Genomic DNA, 21,014 nt, shown 5'->3' on the forward strand with positions numbered 1-21,014 from the left:
CATGTTTGATCATGCACAGCAGTTTGCTTCACTAAGAGGGAACCCTGAGGAAGATGGGTCTGGATGTGTGATCTTGTGTAGTGGCCTAAACATGATTTATCTTTTGGGGAAGAGAAGATTTTTCATCACTTTTACCAAAGCCAATCTCAAGATCAATCTCTGGGAAAAAGGTAAAAGTGATCTTGCTTATTTAGTAACATTACTGAGCCAAGGCAGCACTCATACAGACACAGGGAAATGCCATAGCAGTGGAGCAATTTCCAGTCTTCAGCCTTTCTAATCCAAAGTAAATATTGATTTATCAGATAGAATGACCCATATAAGCCTGTTCACCTCAACTCGGAGGCAATTAAAGGCATATCCCACCTTTTTGTGATATGTTGGTGTGAAGAGATGCTGGGTGTGACTGTGTGTTCAGGAGTTCCTCAAGGGAGAAGGCTTTTCAAGCTAGAATGCAGCATAGATGGCTACCAATTCTACACCACCAATCATTACAGATCCTGCCAACAAAAATCTATTTCCCACTACCCGATGATGATGTCTGTAATTGCAATGGCTGGAGGGTGGAATACATAGATTATGTTGAGTACATAAATAAGGCAATTGATAGGACAAAGAAGAAAGTCTGACACATTTTAAAAGTAAATCTTAATATAAACATTTTATTCAGTGCATTTTTGTGTATACAACAAATAATAAACAACTGGAAGTTATCAGGCAGCCACAATGTCTGCCTGTAAATGTTGTTTTATCAGATTTAGCCTGGTAGTTTGGAACACATGATCCAACATGGGTTAATACACATAGCCTACATCATGCAGCTCTAGACCAGAATTTCCCTGCTTTCTCCCATGCAACAGATAGATTCACCTAATACAGCCTCCCAGAAGCATGTACCAGAAAGAAGTTATGTAGCTGAAGGGAAGAGTACCTAGCCCACAAAAAGGGTCCTTTTTGTACATAATTGTGTTTGTACATGCCCTGTGCAAGAAAGGGAAGATGTTCATTTTTGTATATATTTTCTCTTTTTTTTCACTTTTACAAATATGACGTGTCCTATAAAATGTTTAGCCACCTAAAATTCCACAGTATTCTTTTTTAAATATAGAAAATATTGTCACCACAATAAGTTACTCAAACACATAACAAGCATCCTGGGAAAGGGCTTGCACCATATTCCTATGGCAAACTGTATCAGTCAATAGAAGTCGACAGAAAAGGATGGTAGGGGGATCAAAGTATGACACAAGCACAGAGAGAGGAAACGGATCACGAGGACAAGAGATGAACATTGTGACACAGTGGTAAGAGAAGGGAATGGGGACAGACTAGTCGTTTCATGACTCGATCATCGAGCATATCAGCAAAAAGCACAACATCAAGCACGCTGCCAACTTCAAAGTGTTTAAAATCACTTCCTTTCTCCATTTTTCCTCCCCCCCACAAAATCTTTGCTTTCTTTCATCAAAAATGTGCATTGAAAGAAAAATTCCAGCTTTGCCTTTATACTGGCTTGGTTTTCAGCGGCTTAAAGGGACACTCTTTCGTTCTGTCTTTGGTTTGCTGGAACCCCTTTCAATGATGAAACAGCAACAAAAATACAAATACTGAACAATGGTAAGGGAAGAGAACAAGAGGGGACCAAAACAAAACCAGTTATCAAATAAAAAGCTCTCAGCTAATTCAGAAAATTAGCAAAAACCAAGGTGCAGCTGTGGCATTTCTGAAAGGAAACAAAAACTGCAAGAGAGCCCCACTGTCCCTTATATTTCAGGTCAGCTGAACATAGGCTTCATTTTCCCATGCTAGAGAGCTCAGTCTCTGAGCGTGTGCACTAGGACGCAGGAGAGCTACCATCTGGCTGGCCACAGTCCCAGCAGCACTAGGCTGTGCCACACCAGGGAGTTTATAGGCTTTGTATTCACAGAAGCATGGATGAGAAAGAGACCAGGGCTTGTACTGTACCACTGCAGCCTTGTAGACCAGCACCAGTACTGGCTGCCCTGAATACCTACACGTCTAACTTCCTGTCCCTGTCTGACAGATGGATGAGTGCTTGGTGTCTACATGACCTAAGAAAAGTTATTGTCCACAAGAAATTAATAAAAATAAAATAAGATAAAGATGAGCTAACTGGTACGCGATCATCACCAAAAGAGAGTGATCAAGGTAATAGATAAATCTCAAGCCCAAAACAAAACTTTCATTTAGTTTTTTAAGTCCAGAATGGTTTATGTGCCGTTAAGTATCTTACTATCGATGCTGTTTTGATGATGATTGACCAGGCTGGTACCTAACTGTTTTTTATTGATGGTATCTGGGTGTTTGTGTGTGGTTTGTTGTCGTAGCTAGTCCTGAACCGCTGATTGATGAGAGAAGTCTGCTTGGATTCACGCTCTGCTGGAGGTAAGGTTTCATGGTTCGGCCCCAGGCCTGGGTTCGGCTACCGGGCTACGTCGACTCATTCTGGCTCACGGCTTTTCCTCCGTTGAGCACAGCCGAGGCACTCCGACTCTTGGTGGGTGTGCCACTGCCGGAGCGGGAGAACTCTGTCAAGTCATGGAGGGATGGCTCTCTGTACATTGCCACTTTGGAAACACAAAATAAGTGAGAATCAGACAAACTGACATTTTGTATACATTAGACAAGCAACAACAGAAAACAAGAACTGTGATTTATTGTTTATGGATAGCAATAAAAAAAAACTGTTTAGTGGGACTGCACTCTGTTTTGGTTATTAGAATAGGTCCCGTGATGGTATAACATGAGATCTTACTTATAGTTCCCTGCAAACTGCTGAGATCACAGCAGGTTGGTGCTGAAGTAAAAGAAAATCCTATATTCGCAGCATGGCATTATAAATTCAGGAGTTGCTAGTGCTTTAGCTTTGCTGTGTATGCAGCATTGGCCCATTCTGCATCTCAGCAGCTGTTTTTCAGAAGAAATATCAGTAATCTGAGGTTCATAGTCTTTGGTTTCAGGATGTTGTCAACATCCTTCTGCCTAGAATGCCATTTGATGTTTATTCCTAAGGGAGTCTGTGGCTGAAACAGCAAACCCAGTCCTTCAGACACTTCACTTAGCCCAGCATTTTTTGTTACAGCAGCAATCCAGAGACCATCCTTAAACACATCAATTAATGGCAGGGGTTCACTGGGAAACTGAATGGTTCCAGTCTTGTTAGTGACGGTATTGACTTATAATGGTGGGTGACTGACCTCAGGATTACGATATCACCTCAACACCACTGCTGCTATTCATTTTTAAACATTAATCCCCAATAACAACCATCCATCTTGTAATTTTTCACATTCCTCCACAGAAATCTCCACGTGTTTCAGTGACAGACGCCACTTGACAGACTACACAGTTTCCCAATAAAGGCAGCGCTTTGTGTCTCACATCAAGACTTTCTGGAAGGATTGTAAGAGGATTCATGTTTGGGTTTGAATGATGTGAGCTGAACTTGCTTCATCCAGAGGAAGACAGAATGAGATGCTGTGGGCTGAGACTCACAGACTGGAACCAGAAGAGTAGTGAGTAATGGCTGGAAGAGATGCCATTGCCAATGCAGAGGCAGCTCCTTAATTGGTGCCCTGTAACACCACTGGCTCTGAACCTTTATGAGCTGCTGGAACAAATTCTCCTTTATTTCTCTTTCTCTCTCTTTTTCCCTTGCAAAGCTCTTTTCAAACCGCTTGCTACATCTGGAATTTAAATTATGTAAAAGATTTAGTAATGTGTATTGTGCATTACTGGATACATTTTGTGCAAAGGAAGGAGAATGTTTTACATCTTTGGGTATTACAGTAAATGTATTTATTCCATTTATTTTTCTCATTTTGAATATGCTGTTGGACCTCAAAAATACTATAATTCTTGTAGATAAAATGCACTAAAGGCAGCTGAGGGCAATGGTTTTTGGAATCTGTTAGAATTACTGTCTCATCCAGCCTATATTTATCCTCGTCGTTCTCTTTTTCTCAGTATTTTTTCTCTCAGCATAAAGTAATGCAATCATTCTCTGGCTTTTGCTTTTAAGTGTGTTTGAGACCCCCTGGATGGCCTGTTAAATGAAAGTGAAAAGCTATTATAGTGATCTCAGATGGCAGACATAGATTCTTAATATGATGCTGGCTGGAGGAGCTCCACCAAAGATGCAAGAAGGGGCAGCATCACATTGACAAATTGAAGAAATGAAGAATTTAACTCCAAACTGGAATATCCATAACTGCAATCACTGCTGGATATCTGAATGAAACCCCATATTACTAAGATGGTTTACACACAAATGTATAACATCTACAACTTTGGTGTTAAGAGGATGTATCTGGCAAGGAACATTTAATCTCTTAATTGAAGTTTTGTGGCTTGATTTTCATTTGAAATGCAAAAAGTTTGCAATGATCTAATATTGACCCTCTCTGCGGAGGAGCACGTATGTATATAATAAACAAAGTAGAATTAACACTTTTCTGACAGTGTCAACAGAAACTGAAAATGTATAAGCTTTGTAAAAGTGGCAGAGGTGTTCTATTGTATTGCATTAGATTGTACAGTTGTACCTAATAAAGTGGTCAGTGAGTGTATGTCAGTATATGAATCAAAATATCCATTCTCCTGCTCCCCCACAACAGTGTAATGCACAGTAAATTAAAGTAACAATGCAACAACTCAACAAGTAAGCTAAATATATACTGATATCAAAATACCTATACTTAAAACTTTGCCCTGATCACCTAGTCTTGGATAATTGTATGATAAAATACTATATCTGGTACTTTGTAAAACCAAATGGTTAGACTGGGTTTACGACTTAATCATCTTTTTACCCAGTTACGGTAGATACCAGTAATAACTCGACAGTGCAATAGGCATCTTAATGTGCACGCATACACAAGAATGTAGTGAAACTTTAAAATTAGTCACATGTGAAAGATCCAAACTGTGAAACTACTCAACAATCAACAATGTAAAGAAACTGCCCTCTTTTTGTCATTGTTTGAATATTTTGCGCTGCAAGCCTTATTTAAGCCCTACTTTTTACTGAGCTAAAAAAATGTGCTCTTCTTTTATCCCACTGAAGTGAAAACAGACTTTCTCTCTCTCTGGTGACAGGTAAATCTGTGTCTTGTTGAAGATGAAAGGACTGTGGCCTTTTCAACAGAGAGAACAGAACCATTTTTCCCTCTCCACACCCACTCCACCACACAAACATAGCCTGGAATGGGTGCGGTTGTCTGAGACTTTACTGTACTGGAAATAAAGTCCTGGGCACTACTATTAAAAGCATTTAAACATATTGTTCCTGCTGCTTCTGGTCACAGACAATGGCTCAGCCTCCTTCTGCACTGTATCTGCAGCGGAGTGTGACCAGCTAGCGGAAACTATTGAATAGGTCCATGCCAGCATCTCCTAGGAGAATGCTGAATGACAGAGGGTCTTGTAGAAAGCAGCTCATTTAGAAAAAGAATATCCACATGGACTAAAAGTATAAAGAAAATGGGGACATTTAATCAAAGCAAAGCTAATGGTTCTCAGGGAAGGTCTCTTTTTGTGAAAAACAACCCCTTTGCCAACTAGAAAAGTGACATTGCTGAATAATCAAGAAACTTTCTCAACAGATTATGTAGTTACAACAACTTTATCCCTGATGCCAAACATTGTACTTAAGCTGCCAGTATACTCCGTCAGAGCTGCTTGTTGGATGGTCAAATAGCTTCAGAACCCTGTTCTGAACAAGTTCTGATCGAGCATAAGCCAACCATTAGTGTTGAACAGTAAAATGTGAAAGAGGATCTGGGCAGGCTTACCTTTTAGAGGTTTGGGAAGGAAGTGGGCTGCTGGCTTGTTCTTCTTGACATGGTTCCCCTTCATGATTTCTCCTTCCTTGTTCAGACCGAGGTACCAGCCCCTGCCCGACTGCTGCTGTCGGTATGTCATGGAGGAGTATGTCACATAATAGTTCTCGAACACCGACTCCTTGAATTTGCACTCTGGCGTAAAGTGTTCCTGGGGGAAAAAGGAGAAGCAGATACAGTGTATAGTAGTTGTTGGACAGTAATTCACAAGGTCTTAAGAGTCCTGGTATGAACAGAAGCAGCTGAAATGCAATAGTTCATTACTGAGTGCAACTTAATAATGGTACATTGCGCTGCACATCCAGCACACACTTGGGCATGAAAAGAGAGAAGAAGCTATGCCAAGGTTCAAGCCCATGCTTTACAATTTTTGTCTCCTGAGAATCTTCTAAATCTATTCATTCCATTTACTGTAATGAATAATGTAGCTCTCTATAGCATAGATAACAGTGATATGACAGAGACATACAGAGGAGCATTAATAAAACATATAGGCAAGATGAAGCACAGTATATTCTCATTTTGCTTCTAGCTGTTAATTATGTATGGACAGTTCATTATCAGAGTATTGTCTGCTGTATTTAAGATTTTGTTGGACATGATAATTTCTTACTGCCATTTGACTTATTATACTACCTATTTAAGTACTAAGCTTTTGAACTATAAAAAATAATTCAAATGCTTTCTCAAAGTGGCTTTAAGAGGTTTAAATACAATCTGTGTGCACTTGGGTAGTGCATGCAAGGTGTGTGTGTTCTTCATCTATCTTTTCATGTTACCCCTGAGAGGGGTCGAGGGGCAGTGCATGGGGTAAAGGCAACTAAAGACAAGTGAAGGTAGTCAGCAGTGACTTGTTCTTGCCTTGTCTTGTTCTTCTTAGGACACTTTGTCTACAAAATACATACAGTTAATGGAAACACCACCATAACGCACAGTTACAGTTACACACAGTTGGAATAGCCAACGGGTCAAACTCACAATAGGTATTACAAAGTGAGCTTTCTTAGAAAGAGAAAGATGGATGCTTTTTTCAGACTGAAGCAGGTCTAACCAGGATCAGTTCTATCCCAGTTTTAAAAAAAGCACTTTGGTGTGTGTCAGTGGTGAGAGTGATGATGTGTCCCAGGGGACAAAGACCCACTGTAAGATCATGACAAACAACATATCACTACCAGACAGGGAGTCATCGATAACAGCCTCTCTGCTTTTTTTAACAGTTCAATAGCATCATTCTTCATGTGCAGCACTAATAGGACTTCAAAATAGTGTTGTGTCATTCTTGTTCAAAAGAACAAATCTTTTGGGTAAACGAACTGAATCACTTCCTGAAATGATCTGTTCATTTCTCAGTCAGTTCAGTTGAGCTCTCAGTCAGTTGCAAGCCAACGTGCAAGTCATTCATTTGCAGGGATACACTCACTTAGTGAGTGAGTGATTCAAGTGGAATGGAGGAATGGGGTGTGTTCAAGACAGCAAATACACAGCTGAATCAGGTTGCTAACATTTAGCTGCAATGATTATTCAACAACATTGGTCTTGGACTGCAATCTAGATATGACATTATCAAGATATAGGCTAACATTTAACATTACTGCACGTAGTGTGTCCATGTGCGTGCACACACACTCACACACACACACACACACAACGTTACTGTTTTGAACAGAGGCCAGCTATAAGGACTTATAGAATTAGATTTTTTTTTCCAGTACCTGTGTTCATTGCAGTGAGTGGGATTTCGCAGTGGGAGCTCCAGTCAAGCACTGAACGATTCGGTGAACGAATCTTTTTAATGAACTGATTCTAATGATTCAGTACACTGAAAAGAACTGCTTTGCCCATCACTAATTCAAAAGGCTGAATGAGGTTCATGTCTGGTGATGTGCTTTGCTTTGCTATTAAAGCTTTTGTACACAATGTAGTTAAAACATACAAAAGCTATGTAACGTAAAAGCAGTGAACTCTAATGGGTCGAAAAATGTTGAACTAGTTCAGAGAAACCTAGTAATAATACTACCATATTGTATTGTGCCTTTTGTCACACACAGCCACAGAGCCCATTCGAGACACAAAACCCAGACCCATCTACGGTAACTGACAACCACACTCATTCATCATCCCCTCTCACTGATCTCGCCTTTACAGACAACACTGGACAAAAATCTCTTGACAGAAACAAAATCGAAGTCACAGGAAGCTTGAGACATATCACTTCAATGGGATACATCCTGTTGGCTCATCCCTGGTTCTCAGTTAAGCTGCAACATCAGAGTACCAACACTCCATTTGAATAAATGCTAAGCCCACCAGAACCAGCTGGGAGCTTACATTGTTACGGTTCAGTAAGAAATTAGTCCCTGGTTCTTATTTCAGACAAAAGAGTGTTTAAAATGTAAAGACAAAAAAAGCTGAGGGACTAGTCAAGTAAAATGACAACATGGACTCTTCACCTCTGTTTATGCAGATAGATGAAGGTTTACGTTCAGGGTTAGGTTAAGGATAATGATTGTTCTTTGTTACAGAGACATTTTTTTTCTTTCTGGGCCGCTGTACATATACAGTGGTGTGAAAAAGTGTTTGCCCCCCTTCTTGATTTCTTATTTTTTTGCATGTTTGTCACACTTAAAAGTTTCAGATCATTAAACAAATTTAAATATTAGTCAAAGATATCACAAGTAAACACAAAAAATGTTTTTAAATGAAGGCTGTTATTATTAAGGGAAAACAAAATCCAAACCTACATGGTCCTGTGTCAAATAGTGATTGCCCCCTAAACTTAATAACTGGTTGGGCTACCCTGCAATCAAGTGTTTGCTATAACTTGCAATGAGTCTTTTACAGCGCTGTGGAGGAATTTTGGCCCACTCACCTTTGCAGAATTGTTGTAATTCAGCCACATTGGAGGGTTTTCGAGCATGAACTGCCTTTTTAAGGTCATGCCACAGCATCTCAATAGGATTCAGGTCAGGACTTTGACTAGGCCACTTCAAAGTCAAACATGTATCCCCCATATCCCACCACTGTCCCACAGGTGCCCCTACCAAACAGTAGTAATCACTTGTGCAATGACAATAACATGGTCTCTAAATGGCTTCCCATTTGTGTTCAAAGCCGGAAACCTGAAAGTGATGGGGAAAGTGTTTTTTTTTTAATAACTTTTTTTTATTCCTGTCAAACCCAGATGCTCCATAACAAGTCTTTAACATGGCAAATGAAGTAAGCAGATGTGAGATATATATCAAGAACTCTTAATGCCTAACAGATAATAGCACTCAAACTACATTTTAAACACTCAATATTCTGATAATGATAAAGACTATATCTTCCAAACCTTGTGAATGTGTAGTAAAGATGTAAAGTAAAACAAAAACAAAGAAAAATCAAATTAAGCAAATTAACATTTTCTGGTCTTGTAAGGTCTAATGTCAAATTTCATGTTAGGATTCATGTGGTATGAACAAACACGATCAGAGCCCAAGAATTGGGCTTTCCACAAGCAGATTAGCAGATACTGAGGCTGCTATCTGTTGAATAAAGTCAAAACAGGAATGTAGGAATGAAACAAAACTCCAACCAACGTAACTCCAAAGTTACAAAGATATTGAAAGGTAAACATAGCATGTCTCTCTCTATTCGTCTTCATGACCACACACGTTAACCATCAGTTTACCATGATGTACAGCTCAGTTGAGGTCGGGTATGGATGGCCAGCTGTTACCCCCCCCCTACCTCTGTGAGGATGTAGTATAAACAGAAATGTGCTTCAGAATAACATTTCATGCCAAAGAATAAAATTTCATGCCAGATGGAAAATGATGCAACAGTAATATATTTTATGTATCATTGTATACAACATAATATATTTAATTCACCAACAGATTATAAGTGAAAGCCTACACAGAAGAGTGAATTATATGAATTTATTTATTTATTTTTTTATGAAAAGATTTGTTTATACCAATACATGTACTGTCTACATCAATAACATATGAAGAAAAAAACATCAGCTCTAGTTTGACTCAGACCGTACAACTGTACTCACTAACAGTGTGCTTGGTTTTCAATAGTTGAGGTTCTGAGCTGATGCCATAGAAATCAATATCTGTTAGAGGTCTTAGAGGTTAGATGTCTAATGCACTTAGTTTTGACTTTGATCTCAGCCTCGGTCCTAGACAACATGGGGATCTACAGTGGATAGCTTGTGTGTCCTGGCTGTGTCTTCCATTTGCTGCTTGATGCTTTAAGGATAGGTTCACATTTTTTCAAGTCTATTGGTTGCTGCAATTGGTCCTCCTGTCTATACAGGCTTCCAAGAGATCCCTTCCTAAACCAGTTCCAGTGTAAGTGATGGAGAACAAAATCCACCGTTCTTAGTCTGTACAAAATGCATTCTTAAGTTCAACTGAAGCTAATATGAGATGTCTGAGTAAGCCAAATCAAGTGGCTAACTTCCACAGTTAGACTACAATCTTTTCAGTACAAAATTCACATTATATTTACATTGGAATCACTTTACAAAAAGAGTCCCTTTATGGCCAGTAAGGAGAGGAGGAACGATTGCTGTGACCAACAACTCTTTGTACATATGTACATGTGGGCATGCTAGTATTGTTTTAAGATGCATCTGTAACTTGTGTAGTCTAGCATCTAATTTCTATATCTATGGCTACAGTGTGATTTTCTTTCTGTGTGACAATGTGATGTGTGTGGCATGTTTGTGCATATGCTTGGGTCTCAAATCAGTTGTAAGATCTTGCACATGCAACAGAACTAACACGTGATCTTTTTAGTATGTTATATTGAGTGTTATTGTTATCACTTTTTGTTACAACCACTGTTTTTCAAGGTTTGTAAACTTCATAGGTAGTTTATTTTTTGAAGAATTGTGAAGTTATATAGGACAATTCAGTTAATTTTGGAAATGTATATATTTAGTCATTAATTTATTATTTTAATATTAATAATACATTGTTAGTATGTCTTTTCACTCCATTAACAGGGCAAAGGGTGGCAATTCCTGTCTGCTGTCTGCCGACCTTTTAGTCCATTGAGCTGTCAGCCTGTCCATCTAACACTCTGGTCATAATCAAGGTCGTTTTGTGATGTGTATATAGTCAATATTTCTGCTTATATATAAGATATCTCATAATCCAATGAGCAGACTGCTATCAAAGACTGCTATCAAACCGTCTTTTTAAAGGCATGGACTCAGCTATCAGCTTCATTAATACAAGCATTACATTTTTAACCTCACTTGGTTCTAAAACTAGCAAAATTGTCAATACAGTGTTTCTTCTGTCCAACACTAGTTTACTGTGATGTGTAATGAAGTCAGCCTCTAAGGACACCAGTCAGAGCTTAAGATATGGATTTGCAACATTGTGTTGCACATATTAAAGGAAGTAAGCTTCCTTAAAAAATAAAGACTGCCTTGGCCCTTCCCATAGGTAACTCGGCATTCTCCTTCCAGTCCAGTGTGTTGTCAAGGTAGACTTCTAAGATATTTGTATCCCTCAAATTATGGCATTATTGAAAGAAAGTCAGTTGAGCCTCAGAGAGTAACCGTGGTCTGTTAGTTCTTTAGTGGTAAGCTACTGTATAACAGTATTCTTCAAATATTAGACTGCTAATCTAGTCTTTATACATATACTACAATTTAACATAATGAACACAAAGACTACAAAGTGTAAGCAGGAACAGTATTTTCATGTTGCCAATGTGCTGTGCTTTACTTCTTTGGCCACACATTGAACTTGGCGTTAGGTTGAGGCTTTTGTATAGACCATTAAAGGTATCTTAGATGTTCTCCTTCCTATCCTCTCTACTTAATTATAAGTCAGATATTTTGTTTTCCATTACTTTCTTAATCCTTCTAGCACATTGTTCATTTCTTGACTGTTCACCACCCTCAATACCTCAATGTCTTCTTTCTTGTTTGCTGTATGATTCTGATTAGCAGCAGCAGTCTTAGAAAGGCTGGGCAGCATCCATCTCAGTTATGCACGAGCAGCAATTGAAAGCTAAACAGCCGGCTGCTCAGCTCTCGAGCCAGGAGTTCTGTTCTACTCTAATAATGAGCTTATGTGGATTTGGCTGGTTACACTCGCCCTGGAGAAGAATAAGAGTCTATTGATAAACACAGATAGATACAGGCACATTTAGAGCCAAGATGGAGGAGAGGCTGCTGGCCGGTACTGCTGCATTGGAGTGGGTCTATGGACAACAGGCTCACTCAGACTGACACAAGGAGGGGCCAAAATGGCAGGGGATCCCCATTTCTATTCTAACAGGACTGTGATAGACAGAAACATTCAGATTCTTTTGAATGAGCTCCAGTAGCGTCCCCTTCAGTCAATAGCATATCTATTGTTCTCTGAAACCAATCTCCCAGTGAAAAAATCTCTCATCACTTTAATCATGACTCCAGTGCCAGATGGAGCGAGGGGAAATCACTTTAGGAATAAAAGTCATCTCCCTCCCCCCATGTCTCTATGGTGGTTTGACTAAATGGACTTTTAATGATCCCATTACGCGACATGGGCTTTTCCTTGAAATATGCAACTACGACAAGTCTTTGTCCAAATGATGCACAGCTGGCAACCTCACTTACACAATGTCCAGGCAAGCGTTTTTGTAAAAAAAATATTACAGCATTGTCTTATTGTACATAATGCTGCTAGGAGCTTTGCCTCTTTCATATAGAAACAATTGGGCTAAAGGAAAATGAGATGAAAGGCTCTAGTGTGTTTGATACAATAAAGACCGAGATGAGCTGCATACGTACCCCTTTAAGTCTGTCAGCTGTTCCTTGCCCTCTAGCCAATTTTTGTAGCTATGAGAAAATGTGTTCAATAGTTGTGTTGCTGCAGGCTTTGTGATACATTTCTCCACATTTTATAGGAATGAAATGGATAAAATTCACAGTCCAGTTCATTCCTCTTTTCTAAAGCATCTGTGTGGGAGATGAGCAGTGTTCATTTAACTTAGTCTTAACGCATAATGTTGGACCTGCCTGGTAGATAGGACAGTGGATTGAAAGCTTTAGGGTCTTCTATTCATGTTCTATACCAGCTTAATTTTCTTTAACCTAATATAGTGCCAACAGTGACATCTAGTTTCCCCTCCTCCTGCCCATTATTTACATATGAATTTTAGGGTTTGTTGGTACTCGTATGCAGGGTGACTTACATACATGTGTGTATGAGGAGGGGTTTTTTTCACCCTGATGTTGGGCCAGTAATTCTAGAATCCCACTGTATAAAGTATTTCTGATTCTGATTCTGATAGTTTTTAGCAAAATGACAGCATCCATACTTTTTGATGTATTTGATCAAAGTATCCTGAAAATATTAGAAAAACAAAAATATGATAACAATTAATAGGACATGAGGATTTATCTTTTATGAATCACAGCTTCAGATTGAACTTTGTTAAAAGCACAAAAGGTTTGCGTTTGGAGATCCTTCCATCCTTCCTTCTCATCATCCCTCCTCTCTTCTGAAAATGTCTGTAGTTACAGGCATGCAAATCTCATTTCTGTGCAGTGTAGTTCATTTCAAACCTTAACATACAACTGCAACATGTAATATGCCTGTACATTTGTGGAAAAAACATCTTTGCTTTCAGTGTCTCACCTCCCAATAATATATGTTCTTGCATACAGAAATTTCTATTATACGAATCATTTACACTTGTCTTCTAAATGAAGTGAATTTTATCTCATGGGCAAAGGGCAAGGAGAGGCAGAGAACGGTCTTATTTTTTACAGCAAGGGGAGATCCCGGCTTAAATTATGGCAGTATTGCCATAATTGAGTTCTTTATGATCCAATAACTGCCTGTAGGAAGGAGACATTTAAAGGCTGATGCATGTGTTGAGCGTAACGTACTGAAGGATGTTTCCCTGCCAATTTTTAATATCCATGAACGTAAAACACATGCACACAGGATCACAATGCCCATCTGGGAAATCTCTTGTACTCTATCATACAATTACATCATGTCAAGAAAACATGATCAATTATGATGCACTCTCAAACCACATTCTGTTGGCTTCAGGGGAGTATCGTAGAAAAGGTTTCAGTCGTAGTCATCTGGACACTGTTTTCACAATCAAGACTTTTCGGCTCCCATCCGGAAGTCATTCTCAATTGTGAAAAAATGGGACGGGAATGAAAACATTGTCCAGATGACTACGACTGAAACCTTTTCTACGATAGAACACTCCTGGACGAATGAGGGACTACACCGTCTTACTTCAGGGGAATAATTACAGCCCAATAGTGTTTTTCTGATCCAATCAGCAGGAGGAGAAATACTAACACAATGGATCTGATCTCTTCTGTAAAGAAATTGGCTGGATTTTTCACAAGACAAGCCAAATCAATGCTGTGTACTGCCCTATGTGTATTCAGCTGCCGTATCGAAACTAAGATGACACCAATTATGCCAATGGAATCAGGGCTGCGTGCTGTTCTAGTTTCTTTGCTGCGACATCAATGCTTGTGAGACTCACAAAGCTAATGCTATGGCTGGGCAGTGAGGACAAATCTTTCCAAATCCGGCTTTTCAAAGTGGATTAAAAAGCACCTTTTTCTTTAGCTAAAGATAAAGTACACTCAGTGTTCATTTGTTTGGGAATAAATTGGAGAGCTTTAAGCTAGTGGAAAAGACCCTCGCAAATACCAAACACAAATAGACGCACCCACACAGGGTACACATTCAAGCCAGTAGCACATACACATTACACACACAACACAAACTAGTTAATGACACAGCTCAATGGAGTGAAACCTTACAGCAGTGGTTATTTACCAAAGGCATTGTGCTTGCTAAATGGTTGAAAAGGCATGGGTGTGAGCCAACTACGTATCTAAAAGGAGTTTACACTAAAATACAAATACATAATGTACAAGCACAACGATATACAGACTGTGCTGTTTTTCTGTCTGTATTTTTATTTATATATATCCTATATACATACAAATATGATATAATTGTTAGAAACCTTGTTTAAGGGATGCATAGGTTGTATAAGAGCATATTTTATTCTTCAGTGACTCTCCTGAAGCATTCTTAGAATTTATAGACTAGACTAAAAAAGGGAGGAAAATACTGGTATCACATTCATCTAGCAGCCTCTCTTTCTTTTTACATCATCATCATCATCATCATCATCATCATCATCCTTTTGTCTTTCCCTGGGCATGATTCAGATTACCTTTCATTTTAGATGTTTAGCTGGCACTTAATGCATATCCCGGGTGCCTTCATAAATGAGTGAGCAGGACCTCTTTCACAGGATGCATGACCATCACAGGGATTTAATTTGCCGGCGATTTAGGTAAAAAGCGCCTGTAAACCTCAATGCTAACCTGATAAATATCTCCACCCCAAGAGCCCTGAACTCTCCGTTTTATACACACTCACACAGAGCAGTCTAGACAAGACTCAACTGGAGCCTCAGTGACTCACACTAATTCAAATGTGACCCACCAGGAAATTAATAACACCACTTCAAAGGCTCCTCGTGAGATATGTGGATTCCACTTAGCTCGGGATCTAAAAATATATCCACACATCTGAAAACATATCAAGAAAGCTCAAATGCTTTAAAAAAAAAAATCAGATTCAATAGAAATATTCACTGCATTGCTACAGATATGAGAGGGTATTGGGCTGGGAACTGTATGTTTTTACAGATTATTTTAGATTATGTTGACAATACTTTTTTCTTGTGTTGAATAGAGGACACTTCTGCAGTTCTGATGCAAAGTTCCAATTGCTCCACTACTTTTGCAAAAGGGGCAAAAAGGAAAAGAAAGAATAGTAAAGTAAAATACATATTAATTGGTTCTTCCTCTACCACACATTGATGCTTATGGATGAATATATTTTCACTGGTGCACTCTGTCTCACCCACACATGTGCACTATTTTTCTCACTACTCATTTCTCTCACTCTCTCTCTCTTTCTTGGTGTATGCTCTTATATGTACAGAATACACAGTTATGTACAAATAGATGCACATACACCAGATGCATATGTGAGGCAACTCAGTCTACGCTCTAAATGCAACTCAAATTAATGCTATCAAGGGAAATATATAACATCAGGTTAAATCTAAACATACATATACATTTATAATTTAGTATCCATTAGAATTTGTGTCAAAAATGTAAATGAACTATACATGTAAATCATATAAGTCCTATTTATTATATTACAAACATTCACTCACAATTCACTCACGTTTCCATTATTGCATGCACTCATGCACACACATGTAGAATAATGGGAGGCAACCAGATCCCAGCAGCAGGATTTCATCCCCCACCCAGAATACATCATCTGTTGTCTCTCTACTGTTGATTGGGAATCTCCCTCCAATGCTGACCTGCTATTGGCCAGTTTAATGTGTTCAAGGCAGCACTTTACCATAGCAGCAATCCCAGCAAGAGAGGTGCTATTAGGCAGCCAGCTACACATTCAATTCAATCCTCTCTAATTTAGCTGAACAGAAAGCTCTACAACCCATCCCCCAGCTGCATTCTTCCAATTTAACACACCTACAAGATGTACTGAATTTCACATGAGGGCTGGTATTTAAAACAGCATAGATGATATACTGTATGCAGCCAGTAGTATTGTGTTTAGACTGTAGCTTTTATACTCTTCACCATTTGACTAAAATTTAACACATTTATGCATCACAAAAAACACAAAATAGGGTAAAATGCAAATTCAGTGCTTGCAAGAGCCTCGACACAGCTTAAAGAAATCAAGATAGGTGTAAGATTAGACCTTTTTAGAGGACCTGGTCAAACAAAATAGGATCCAGGACAGAACTCTGGGGCACACCACATGTTGCACATGAGAATGCATTGTTAACAAAAGCAACTGGAAAAACTGTCAGAGAGGTAGGACGAGAAGCACTTAGTTTGCCCAGAGATACCCAAACACTGCCTAAGTGTCTCATTTTAGGATACTTTATAATACTTTAGCTGTTTCAGTGATGGAAGCAAGACTGAAACTTATACTAACTAATATAAGGTAGTTGTAAGCTTCTTGGCATCTACTTTTTTCCTAAAACTTAAAAGGCAGTTTAGAAATAGGCCAGTACTTCTATTGCTGCTTCTCTCTGCTTGTAGAGCCTTTGCAAGCAGGATCCATCTTTATTAAATTAATCCTACAGCTTGCTGCATATGCTTAATTACTGACAGCCAAGCTCTTATCATTAACATCACTCACTGGGAGCTGTGGACTGCTGGGGAGCCATGTTAAATACAGTGCATGCATGTGTGTGGGAAAGGGTTGAAGGATTATGTTTTATTTCAATTATTCTTCTATATTCCCCTCAGGCATGCTTAGCTGGGGCAACTCCCATGGATATGTTGTCAAACAAATGCTAGCGCTCATTAAAATGTAATTATAGGCAGACCACACAATGACTCGCCACACTTGCTACAGTGATTATGTTGTCATTCTGTTGGTCTTAAAAATACTACACTGAATGAGATCTTTGTTTCATAAGTGTTAACTAGAAATTAGATATTTATTTTCAATTGATGAAAATATTAAAATAGATTTAGTAAGAACATTACATTTCTATGGTATGATTCATTCATATTTATACAGGTGTACAGGTCAGCCTTTACTGTACATCCTGACAGCTGACAATGTTCATGTATGTGTTTTTTATTTAGGGGATTAGTCCTTTCAGCAGGATGCTTGTTGCTTCTTGGATTCCTTGAGAGCGCCCTCAAAGATGTAAGTGTCTCTGACTGAACTAATGCTTGGTGAGAGCTATCACATTAACCTTGTTTATTAATGCATTTGTGTGTTTCTTAGAGTAAAACTGGGAGAGAGAGAGACGCCAGTTTTCCTTCTTCCTTCATCACATTACTGCCTAAGTATGTAATAGATAATTTGTCACCGGTAGCTGCAGAATAAAGAGCTACAAGATCATTAGGTTTTCTTTGCTGTTTCTGAGCTTGTTTCTATCAATCACCATTGTGTCTGCCTACTGAGACCTTTAACATACAGAACAATCTTTACTTATTTGACTATGAGGATTGTCTGTTAACAGTGATTGTCTGTGTCTGCACGCCCTCTGGGTGCATATCCAACCAGCCTGTCAGTCTTCTCAGTGATGCCTGCCGCACAATGCGATGGTGACATTTGGCATTTGGGAGGAAGACTAACAGGGACATTGTTCGGCCTGCAACTGAATTATTCATAACCTTGCACATTTAATCAAAGATGAAGAGCCAGCTGCCACGATAGGATATGTCACTGCTCAGCCTGCTTACACAATCCTTGAACTTTTTATTCTGAATTACATCAGAAAATGATGTTGCTCTTTAATCAGGCTTGGGATGATGTTGCGTCTGGGTGGGCACAGTGAGAGTGAGTTACCCATTTCCACTAATACGATAAATAAAAGGAAAAAAAAAAACTCTGCTAAAATATAAACACTTTAAGCTAAATAACTGCAAAAGTATTTATCTTCTCTCTCTCTCTCTCACGTGTTTTTGTTGCGTTTCTTCCAATTGCTCATGTCACCGTAGTAACTCAGATTTCTGCAAGAGACCTAGCATTCTCTCTGCATACAGCTGGACTATAAGGTCAGCCACTAGGATTGAGACATACATGCACACAAACACTCACATATACATTAAGTGAGACACTTACTGATGTGTACAGGTAGCCCTCACAGTTCATAGCCAGATAAAGTTTGGTCTGCACCCCTTGGATGGCCACCACTCGCAGCCCCACTGGAATAAGGTTGAATGTGGCTGGAAAGAGAAGAAACAAAGGATAAACACAGCGTACACTTTCATCTCCATTAAGTACACATATACATACTAAATAAATGAACACATACTGTACTTAAGTAGTACTCAGTGAGCTGGAAACAAAGTTAATCTTGACAGAGGCAAAATTAACAGAAAGTGGACAAATGTTACTGAGAGAAATCCAATTTCATAGCAAGACCAAAGCATAGTGAGCTCCACCAGGTGAACTACGTAGCATTCATCATTATGGGGTAAAAATATTGTTCCACATCTTCTATCCATGTCAGGATAGAAGAGTGAGTTGTCAAAACCAAACCACAATAGAGGTACAACATAAGCTCAGAGACTCAGCCACTCTCTCCCAAGGGTGTCTCATAAAGTAAATGAATAAAATCAGAAACAAAAGACAAACGGAGAAGTTGTTGAAATGACGAAGCAGCTCACAGTGTTGTGTATTCACACACAGAAATCATAAGCTGTGTAAAGTTAAGCCTGTGTATTGCAAACACAATATGTAAAATTCTATGAGATGGAAAGAAATTAAATATGAAAACAAATTGTGGAGCCAAATGTAAATCTTTGACGACAACAGTGCTGTTATCTGCCAATGCTGCTCTCTCATTCATGTTATCTACCAGCGGTTACCATGGGCCAGTTGCGATGCAGCATGAGTGTGGGAAGAGAGAACACTTACACACCTCTGTACATAGACTTCATGCTAATGCTCAAACACACACACACACACACACACACACACACACATGTATACCTGTCTGTGACTAGCGGGCTGAGTTTGAGTCGTGAGGCTGAGAGAGTCAGTGACAGCCCAGGTGGTCAATGAGGTACACCTCTACCTAATTAATGTCGGCCTGTACTGTATATGAGTGTGTCTGCGTGTGTTTCATAAGATGCTGGCAGGGAACCCACAGGCTGAATAGAGGAAAGCACATGAACATCCACCTGAAAGTCTGTAGTTGTGCTTCTATCCCAAAAAAGGCCTTTTTGTTCTAATTACTGTTGGACATACTCCCAAACAGTGATGCCATCACCACTGCTGTGGAGTTTTGTTTTACCCTTTTGATAGTACCAAATACAGTACAGTAGTTATAATGTCTACAGGAGATCATAAGATTCAGCTCAAGTTTCCCTCTTGATTGTCACATTAGGATACCGGGTTTAGACACATGTGAGAAGAGAAATGAAACTTCATTCTCTTATTAGTTAAGCTGTGAGTCAATGTTCCCTTACTATAGTTCCTTTTGTCAACCACTTAGTAGATCCCTATCTGCGGACTCCTTTGTGTGAAGTGCACTATAGAGGATTTTTGATGGGCTATTTCATTTGCACTCATCACTTTAACACTGCAGACCTTCTTCTCTCTGGGCTTTCATCGTAAACAGCAGCCATAGGAATGCATAATGTATTTATTTGGTAAACGGGCATTGCCAGCAGGGCATTTAAGTCCCAGAACCATTCACTCTGTGGCTGTCTGTCTTCCCTTTCTTTCAGCCTCTCCTTCTCCATCTGACCTGTTTTTTGTTTCCTGCCACGTGAAAGGTTGTTCTCAACATTACACTCTTGTCTGTTCTCATGTCTCCAATGACATGTTTGAAATAATTTAACAGTCAATTCTTAATGTTTAGCACTTTCTCTTTTATTGTTTTTTTTTTCTTCTATTCATTATGTAAGGGATAATGTACAGCGAGCTGGTCATTATTGCGAAATTAACCTGACAGGGTGATGCAGTCTAGAATCACCCTGAAGGGGTTAATTTCACAATAATGGCCGGCTCGCTGTACATTATCCCGCTTATTACAGAGATATTTACTAAAGAAATCAATAATTTGACACCAAATATTTATTTAATTGATTTAAAAATGTTTTTATGCCACAGGACTTCTTTCTAGCGATTCTATGATCTAGTCTATGATCAGAACTGCGTCCATAGCAACGGTCTGTTATTCATGGCAGCGGTCTGCTCTTCAGAAATAACAGACTGAATGCCATAATTATAATGCCATAATTGACCAGAATCAGAATCGAGTATTCAACAAAGCCGTGTAATAAATGATCAGAACTCCCCGTCCATTTCTCCTGTAACCGACTTCATCTTACTGATACCGATGCTGTTTTTTGCATGGTTGAGTCCTCTGTGCATCTTAAATTCTCAATTATGTTCTCAGATACAGTATGGTTGAGTTACTTTGTTAACTAACTTCAGCTCACATTAAAACTGCACCACCTTTCAAACACATAGTTAACGACAGTCCTATAATAGTACAGCAATTAAAAGATGGCTCCCTAGGGAAAGACACACTACTCTCTATCTTGAAGCTTTCAAAATGACAGATTGGTGT

General features: G+C 39.1%; 1 protein-coding gene across 6 annotated transcripts in view; it reads right to left on the bottom strand.

Moving 5' to 3' along the window:
• Positions 1-642: 642 nt before the first annotated feature.
• fgf13a (fibroblast growth factor 13a) overlaps positions 643-21,014 on the bottom strand; it is a 98,950-nt gene continuing 78,578 nt past the window's right edge. For all 6 annotated transcript variants that reach the window (XM_044205570.1, XM_044205571.1, XM_044205573.1 and 3 more), the window contains 3 exons: positions 18,554-18,657; positions 5,814-6,012; positions 643-2,588 (listed from right to left, as the gene is read on the bottom strand). In XM_044205570.1, the coding sequence (XP_044061505.1) occupies positions 2,452-2,588; positions 5,814-6,012; positions 18,554-18,657 (440 nt within the window). In that variant the 3' untranslated portion in view covers positions 643-2,451. The remainder of the gene's footprint in view (positions 2,589-5,813; positions 6,013-18,553; positions 18,658-21,014) is intronic.

The sequence above is a fragment of the Siniperca chuatsi genome, linkage group LG8 (assembly GCF_020085105.1).
Source record: "Siniperca chuatsi isolate FFG_IHB_CAS linkage group LG8, ASM2008510v1, whole genome shotgun sequence".
Lineage (NCBI taxonomy): Eukaryota > Metazoa > Chordata > Actinopteri > Centrarchiformes > Sinipercidae > Siniperca > Siniperca chuatsi.